The sequence below is a fragment of the Helianthus annuus genome, chromosome 13 (genome assembly GCF_002127325.2).
Source record: "Helianthus annuus cultivar XRQ/B chromosome 13, HanXRQr2.0-SUNRISE, whole genome shotgun sequence".
In the NCBI taxonomy this organism is placed as follows: domain Eukaryota; kingdom Viridiplantae; phylum Streptophyta; class Magnoliopsida; order Asterales; family Asteraceae; genus Helianthus; species Helianthus annuus.
Genome location: NC_035445.2, coordinates 110,876,049 through 110,885,259, shown reverse-complemented (window position 1 = coordinate 110,885,259; position 9,211 = coordinate 110,876,049). Strand labels below are relative to the sequence as shown.

General features: G+C 36.4%; 1 protein-coding gene and 1 long non-coding RNA gene across 6 annotated transcripts; one reads left to right on the top strand and one right to left on the bottom strand.

The window, feature by feature from the left end:
* Window positions 1-1,248: 1,248 nt before the first annotated feature.
* LOC110898981 lies at window positions 1,249-3,846 on the bottom strand. Of its 5 annotated transcripts, none has more exons than XR_004875888.1 (8): window positions 3,566-3,846; window positions 2,993-3,079; window positions 2,794-2,828; window positions 2,646-2,716; window positions 2,108-2,321; window positions 1,866-2,026; window positions 1,537-1,635; window positions 1,249-1,401 (listed from the first exon to the last, which is right to left on the bottom strand). It is a non-coding gene; the product is annotated as an uncharacterized LOC110898981 (long non-coding RNA). The 5 variants fall into 5 exon arrangements; XR_002569828.1 differs by having other exon boundaries at window positions 1,537-2,026; window positions 2,108-2,175; window positions 2,245-2,321; XR_002569831.1 differs by having other exon boundaries at window positions 1,537-2,026; window positions 3,504-3,846.
* A 3,474-nt stretch (window positions 3,847-7,320) lies between these two features.
* Window positions 7,321-8,205, top strand: LOC110901492 (extensin-like). The gene has a single exon (XM_022148318.1). The coding sequence runs from the start codon at window positions 7,321-7,323 to the stop codon at window positions 8,203-8,205; it is 885 nt and encodes a 294-aa protein (XP_022004010.1).
* Window positions 8,206-9,211: the final 1,006 nt, after the last annotated feature.

Genomic DNA, 9,211 nt, shown 5'->3' with positions numbered 1-9,211 from the left:
CAATACGACTACAAAAAATGCTAGAGCATTTGTTCTGATGACAGATGAAGCCAAGATGATTCCGGACGTGATAGCCGATACGTTTTTAGTTAATGATGTTTTTTGCTAAAGTATTATTTGACTCTGGTGCAAACCAAAGTTTTATTAATACTTCATTTTGCAAACTTCTCAATCAACCATTAACTAAACTCTCACAAGAATGTCTAGTAGAAACAGCAAATGGGGAAACCATTAGAATTTCTGAAAACTTGCAGGGAGCAAGAATATAAATTTTAAATCAAAAGTTTATTGCAAACCTTTACCCAATGAATCTGGCAGGATTTGATATTGTATTAGGAATGGATTGGTTAATAGCCAATAAAGCCAGTATTTTATGTGATCAAAAGTCAATCCAAGTAAATTCACCAAGGGGTGAAAAGATCACAATTAAAGGAGATAAACCATCTAGATCCACGAAATTCATCTCTGTAATGAAAACAGCAAGTTATATAAGAAAAGGATCTTTAGTGTATTTGATTTCCATAATCACTAATGTCACACCCCAACCGATGGCGGAATCATCAGGGCGCGACACTGAGCGAAACAGATTGTCCAGAAGTTTCCATAACAACTATAAACATGTGAAAGATTGAGTTTGAAGGACTAAAGTTGACAAACAGTGAAACTGTGCTTACAGAGGGACTAAAAGTGTCAACATGCCAAACTTGAGCCTCTGAATGACCATACGTGATAAATATATTCTTAAACGAGTGATTGATTGGATGTAAGAAGCCGTTTGTAAAAATAATCGGAAGATTATAAATCTACAAGGGTTAAACATGTCAACATGTCAATTCTGACCTCTGAGTGACCTTTTAACGAAACCGAGGCTTCGAAATATTCAAATATACTATCAAGAATAAGCGGTATAAATTTCACGTGGTTTCGATATCGTTAAGCATGTTTTCAAGACTTTGGGCTATAAGTGTCAACTTGACGGAACTTGCTTTTATCGTGATACTAGGTTATCACCCGGGATTGCTTCCCGGGTTGAGAAAATTATTTATATTAGAAATTAGAAACTATTTATGACTAATGCTGCTTAAATGTATAAATAAAAAGACTAAACCATGCGGTCAACTAAAGTCCATAAGGTTTTCCAACAAATGCAGTATCAAAATATGTCGAAAACTTAACTTTTAATTTTTTAACGATTTAATTTATCGTTTTTCCACAAGAACAATGGTGTGTGTTAGGATGAGTCAAGTATGGTAATTCAAATAAGAAATAACATTAAATTGCATGTCTAGTAAATAACTAAAAGCTCAAAGGAGCCACATTTCCATCATATTCTTTTCTTGAAAGAACTTCAAGTGCAATGTAAGTTGCAGCTGACTTTGATTGGGAACGCCTAACTGATGACTGAATGCAAAAAAAAAAAAAAAAAAAAAAAATAAATAAAAAAATAATATGAATATTAACAACCACTTATTATCCAATCTTTAAATTATGGTATGAGGACCCGTAAAAAATATGAAAACTTAGTAAATTAATTACCTTTGAATACCCAAAATCACATATTTTAAGTATTTTTAACACGAGGAGCTGCACTTCCAACAGTGTATTTTCAAGCTTAAGATATCCGTGACAAATTTCCTGCAACACAATAATCGGTGCAGAATAGAGCTAGAGGCGATACTGTTATGAACAAAGAAATAGTAGAATAGTAAACTGAACAAAAAGATTGTATAACATTGAATGACAGTAACTAACTCATGATATAAGTTGTTGAAAGTAAAATCATGCCTGAGCATATACGAAAAGAAAACATCAAAAGAACAAATCATGACCACATTTGACTTTTAAGCATTAACTAAATAAGTTACTTTTAGAGGGGTGTTTGGGATTGCTTATTGAACTTTATTTAGTAACCCTTGTTTCATCTTTGAAGTTGAAGTAGCCCCACTACAAAGTCGGGTTCCTCCGAACCCGGAGAACCCGGTCTTGACCATTTCATTCCGCTGGAACCAAAATACATAAAATCTAGCTACAAATAGTGAAACACTTATGTTAACACCTTATCTAAAGCTAAATGTTTTAAATCAAGTTCTAAATTCAAGAAACATACCCATTGTCATCTTCTTTTTTAAAAGATCTCCAGCTCCATCTTTCTTTCTAACTCTTATTCTCATTAGACTACTCAAAAAATATCCTCATTAAAAGACCCTAAATTACCATCATCTAAAGAGAAATTATGTCTTTTACCAGATCTTTTAGACTCTGGCTCTGGCTCTGTTTCTTGATTTTATCTCCATTTTCAACTGTTTCTCAAGCTCACTCACCTGCATTTTCAAGAATCATAAAACCTAAATCAAGATTTATTGCGGCTGGACTCTATAAAAAATAAGCCAAAGATTGAGGCCCATATTTAAGGGCCCTTGATTTTTAGTGTTTAACTTCATTTAGTTCTCATGTATGATCAAGTAAAGCAAAGAATCCATATTCTTGGAAAAGTTTTCTATTCATGTCCAACATTGATTCTTGCTTCTTGTTTTTCACGTAACATGTCCAACAACTCTTTAAAAAAAATTAGCAATTTGGTAAATAATAAAATTGTTTATAATTTGATATGAAAAAAAGTAACTAAATTTTAAAGGATTACATACCAAGATTTGACCCTTTTGGGTATAGTTGAGGAACATCCTCTTCTTCTAAAGGAGGCAGCACACACCAAAACCTCACAAATCAACATCGTCATGACCATTTAGCAAGAAAATTAGTGCAAAGTTTCCAAAATAACCATTAATTACTCACCTTCTAAGTAGCCCCTCATAAGACAACCAAAGCATCTGCAAAAAGTGATTAATGCACATATTAAACAATAACAAATGTTGATGGTTGGTGAAGTAAAATATAATTTAGTGACAAATATCTATGGCACCGTTGTATTATTATTGTTTTCAATGGATGATTATCTTGCACTTTTAAAAAGTCCAAGATAAAGGTGAAGCACCTGCGAGTAAGAAACGAACCCAAACTCCCACTTATGCCTTTATTTTCTTGAATACCCATCTACGCCAAATTGATGATGGCTTTCAACCTGTTAATACAACAAATTACTCATTTTCTTGACATCTAAAACTACAACAACATTGCAACACTACCTCAAGTATGAATACAAATGTAGTATTGTTTGAACCAACATTTAAACTATCTGATCATATACATACGCCAATAAATAAAATACCAATAAGATGCATACCCCATAATCAAAATGTCTTGAACCCGACACAACATATACTATAGCATAAACATGAATTTATTTTAGTTATTCAAATATGAATCTGATGTTCTTTTCCCCAGAATCAAACACTCGATAACAAAAAAAGCAAGAACATAACCCTATACAGCCAATTTAAAAAAAAACAACGCAAATTAAAGCACCAATCAAAACATAAACCTAAAGTAACAAAACCCTAAAACCCCCAAATCAAACCATAAACAATTGTCAAAGTGTTACATACCAGGGAAAACCAAAGCAGCGATCAAAGAGGGTGTAGAGAGCAAGTAATAGAGAGAAACTTACATTGATGAGATTAGTATATTATAGGATTGATAAATCGATTGATCGGCAGGAAACGTGAAGGGGAAGATGTGTATTCGGACAGTAGGGTTTGAGAGCAGGAATTGGAAAGGGCAAAGCGTGTCTCCCTTATCAGTCGATTCAAGCACAAGCGTATGTTTTCAGAGAAAATGAGATGTAGAAGCTTCAAGCCAAAGGAACACGGAGGCTAGGGTTTCGGTGTGAAGCAGTGAAGGAAAAGAATAGAGAGAGAAAGAGGCGGTTGATAATGTTGAAAGAAGAGAAAATTGTGTTTTAAATGGGTTTTTATATTGGATCCGAATAGATGGGTGAGTTACTAAAACGATCAGGATCCGCGTGCCATTTCTTGACCCGAGCAGTTTCCCGCCAAAACCCATTGTGAGAAGCTCTAAGAAGCTGCCACATCAGCCGAAATTTTTTTCATTTATTATATATAATAGATTTAACGAACCTGAGCCTAACGAAGTTTGTTCATGCATCCTTGAACTTCATCAAACTGACTACAAGGGCTTGTATTGCCAAAAATCATGTTAAAAAGGGATTAAAACCATCAGGGACTGAATCTACCAACCAAGAAACTTGTTTTACCAGTTTATCAGGACCACGCGGCCCGCGCAAGCCTCCTTTATGGCTTACGCGTCCCGCCTGAGCATGCCCAACGCAGAAAATGGCTGCCAGGTGCGGGTTTAGGCTGTTCCACCACCTCAACCTCATTTTTAATGATACTAGGGGCTGGTAAACGGTAAAATAAATCCCCTTAGACACCTGGAGTGATCCTAGGATGTCCAACAACAGCTGCAATGATCTAAGGAGTTGGCAATTCACTATATAAAGAGTGCTAGTATTATGTTCTTGGCACATCATTTGCAACAACTTCAAAAGGACCTGCATCTGGAGCTTGCAAACACTAGGAGAAGAATTTGAAGTGTAGAAAAGACAGCTAGGACCTTTAGTAAGCCTCTAATTACTTGCTTAGTCGTTTTAATTAGCTTAATTACTCTAAAGTCAAACTTATCGTAAATTAAGTTTGACTTTCGTTTTAATTACATATGGACCAGCCACTGATCAAATTGAAAGTGGTTATAGGACCATATTAAGGTAGGTGATTAACCCCTTAAAGGGCACCTCCTAATTGTCTCGTTTGACTAGTCAATTGTCGGGTCAAAGTAGTTTGACTAAAGTCAAACTGGACAGAATGTTTGAAAATGATTAAAATTAATAAACCAGAGGTTCTAAATTATATTTTAACATTCTAATGACTTGGTAATTAATATTAAAACATGTTTTATCAGTCCTAACCTGGCAATTAATAGTCTAAGGTCAGTTTATAACCGAAAGTCGCAAAAGCTTGACTTTTGCTTTGACTTTCAGTTCTGGCCCGTTTAAACTTATTTCTCCCATGTTTTAAGCTTCCATTAGGACCACATTACTTAGTAGTATAACCCTCTGGAGTTATATTGCATGGTGCCTAGTAGTTTGAATTATATGCACTTGATCGTAATTATGCTTAAAAATGCCATAAACGCCCTTTTGACATACAACTGAGATTTTTAGCAATGTGAATGGACAAACACCTTTGCTACTGATATTTAGACTTGTCCCGAAAATTTGACATCAGTTTGAGGTCTAGATTAGAAGATATCTTCATTAGCGTAATTAGAAAGCTTTTTATTAATTAAATGGCGTAATTAGCATAAAGCCTATCTAAACCCAAATTTTAATACCAAACTTTTTACCTATTGATGTAAAATAATATTTTGGGATTTTTGAAGATTTTTATTTATTTTTAGGCAGAGCATAACATAGGATTATAGCTTGATTTCGGTAATTGTCGGTTTTACCCTTTTCATGCATAAAATGAGTTTTACATAACTTTTTAATGCCAAACCTTTTGCTACTGATTATATATGATAAATAAAGTATTTTGAACTTTATAAACTGATCAAAAACTCAGATTTCCTATTTTAACCCGAATATCCCTTAAAACCGACTTTTAAGCGTTTTTAGCACATAGTATGGGTCAAAACTATTTGGCATATAAAACTTATTACCCATTGATATTTTAAGATAATTTATATAATTAAACAGTAAGCCAAAGTTTTTAAACTCAGAAGTCTATTTTGACCTTTAAAGCCTATATGAAATTACCAAAAATACATATTTTGACCTTATAAAAATACATATTTTTACTGATTAGATCAGACCTGAAACTCAGTTTAATATTTAAACTCTTTTATGGGCATTCAAATTTACCAAAATGCCCTTATGGGACTTATTTTGGTTTAAATTACTTTTTGGGCATATATGTTAACATCTTACTGATGTAATAACATATTTTGAGCATAATAACGATTAAGACTTGTATATAGTTTATTTGGTTACCCATTACGCGTTTATGTGTTCGGATCGGTTTACGTGACTAGTTTACGTAAAATAGCCGAAAGGGCTTAACCTTATCATTAAATCCTCAATTTCCAGAATGTGTTTAGCTTACCCATCTTATACAAGTATCCAAGCTTGTCGGGTCTAAACCACATTCTATTCCAGTCTCCGCTTAATCTAGCGTTTAGAACCGTAAGGTTTCCTTCTAGCTAGCCGGTCTAAGTCCTTGACTTAATTAAAGACTCGTTAGCATCCTAATAGGTTAATAAACCTTCTATACAGAATAAATAACTTCTGGTAGAAGGTACCTTCAAAAAGCTTTAGGATTTTACTGCTAGCATCAGGTAAATACTTTTAACTTATTTTCCCTTATACGGGCTTGGGATATGGTATTATAATAATACCACTTGGTCGGGTATGAAATCATTTAATCGGATTGTGATTAATAAATTGCATAACCCGTTTTAATCTGTTTTGTTTGATAACATGAACATTGGGGGTTAATTCAACCGTGTCCTGGATATCCTCGGCTCATTTCATTTGAAAATGGCCACGACCTATGCACGGGGTGTAGGCATACACCTGACAGATGCAAATGCTAAATATAAACCCACATGTTGGGGATAACTCCTTTGTGGGTTCTATAAGTGGTGAGTCGGTTAATCACGACCGGCTTCCAACTGGCCCCAATTGTATGACAAACATATAAATCGGTATACAAGATTATCTTTAAATAATTGTCCCAGGTTATAAATAATTTGTGCCATGTGCACTTAAATCAATTTTCATAAATGTTTTCAAAATGAGTCAGTTAATTGTATTTACCAGTGTAAACTGACGTATTTTCTTAAAGACTGATTGACAGGTACCTCTCGTAATAGGCTGGAGCTATAGGGTGTCATTAGAGGATCTTGCAAATCCATAAGATACATGAAGTCTGTTGTTTTTGTTTCTTTGTACATTTATGATCCGCCTGTGGATCTTATTACATTCCAGTCTGTATATTCTTAAACTCGAACACTCAGACATTATGGTTTGTAATAGTTTATTCACCAAGCCTTCCGCTGTGCTATTTTATTGTGTGTATTGACAATGATGATATCAACTACGTCACGATACTCCCCGCCGGGCCCATCGGTAATATGTGGAAATATCGGGGTGTGACAGGTTGGTATTAGAGCCAACATTGAGTGAATTAAACACTAACCTTTTGTGTTTAATCTCAATGACACAATAAGCACATTCCTTAGACTCTCGAGTCTAGGCAAATGTCCTAGGATTTATTCTTAACATTCCTTTGCTGTTTATATTTTATTTTGTTTTGTTTTCTTGTTTTGACAGGAAGTTCAGCTACAATGCCTCCAAGAGTTAGGGGTAATGGAAAGGGTCCCATGCGAGGGGGACCATCAGCAGCAGGATATTCACACCGACGCACTCCATCTGCGTCATTTTCCAGTTCTGACTCTCACAATCTGTGGGGTCACTCTTACGAGCCAGCGAGACATTCCATCTCGTTGAGCTCCTCACCGTCATTTCATCTATCTTTCGGGCTGCCTGTCCCAGACGAGCCCCAACATTCACACCATTCTCAACACTCCCATCACTCCCACGAATCTCACCAGTCTTACCACTCGTTGCACTCTCATTCCTTCCATCATTCGGATTCTACCTACTCGCCGGCACAGTTTAATCCGAATGATTATGTTAACGACTTTTTAGGCTACAACCCTTTGGGCCCTGAGGACCACTTTTCTCAGGAAATGGAGATGGGCGACGACCCAGATCCGGAGATGCAAACCGGAACACCGGGCCACCCAATTAGCATTTCAAGCGGTTCCCCATTTCAGGGATCACCGTACCGTGGGCCCGATTCATTTCAAGAGAGGATGGCCAATTATGATTGGTATTTTACTCCTTCATACCATAGCTCTCCAGCTCAACCTCTTTTGATTGAGCCTCAGCTTCAAGCAGTTTCACCTCCACCATTTCCTGTTGAGGAGCCGCCTCAACAGCCACCTCAGCCACCTCCCGAGCCTCCAAGGCGAAGGAGGAATGCGCACATGTCAGTGCGAGGAGGACCTCGTTTTAGCTCTCCACATGGTTCAAGTTCTTTTCCTCCTATTCCTGAGGACCCCCAAATGGGTGGACCCTCGAACGCGGTGCCGGAGAACGATCCTCCGCCAGCTTCTTATGCACCACCACAGCCGCCTACGGGTTTCGACAACCCAATTCCGACTTAAGGAGATACTTCTGGGTAAAATCCTTTTGGAAACCCAACAAGTTATCCATCGGATTATGGAAACCATGATCCCTACCTTACAGCTGCAGAATACCACCATCTTTACCCTTCTTCTTACCCTCCAGTCTATCCAACTGGATACCCGGTGCAGGGTTATCAGTACCCGCCTTACCAGCAACCTCCTCCTCCCCAGCAGCAGCAGCAAACTCAGGAAATCCTAGAGAGGTTAGATAGGGTTGAGCATGAGACTAGAAAAACCAAGAAGGAGCATGGTAGTTTCTTGAAGGGCCTTGCAAACCTTATTAAGGGCAAGAAGAAATAGGAAGTTATTTTCTTGTATTTTCGTTAAATCTAGTCCCTACGAGGACATTATTTTATTTTTTGTACTCAAATCCCTGCGTGGACTTATTTCCTATTTCAGTAGCCCCTGCGTGGGCATTGTGTTTTTCCAAGTCCCGTTTAGGGCATCTCTGTACTAGTTCATGGTTTAATGAAGTTTATCTTTGGTTTTTAAGTATGTATTTTATTACATTATTTTATATCATTTCGATTTTTAAACTGATCTGCCAAAGAAATTCTTAGAGGTATAACCTAGCCAAAATATTAATTGGCTATGATGGTACAACCTTTTTAAGACAGTAAATCACTGTTAACATCTGAAAACATGTTAACATTCCTAACTGTGCGGTACGAGAAACCACACAAGTTTCCAAATTGTACTTGGATTTTCCAAGTCACTTATATATAGCCCAAAATGATCAATACGAATCATGGGAAATAAACATCAAATATGATGTATACACCAAAACATCCATCAGAGATGTAGGCTTATAAGCAAAGGTGTAATAATGACAAAGATAGTATTACTTATAAACTTCTTGTCAATAAGGCAATGAACTTTGTTCGACCCTTAGAAGATCACTGATCCAAGAGATCATTGATTATATTTTAATCGTCCTTGTGACAAGCTTTCTGAGCTATCTAAATGTCCTTCGAGACGAGCCTAA

Excerpts from the sequence above, each read along its gene's own strand:
- LOC110901492 (XM_022148318.1), top strand. The coding sequence starts at position 7,321 with ATGCCTCCAAGAGTTAGGGGTAATGGAAAGGGTCCCATGCGAGGGGGA.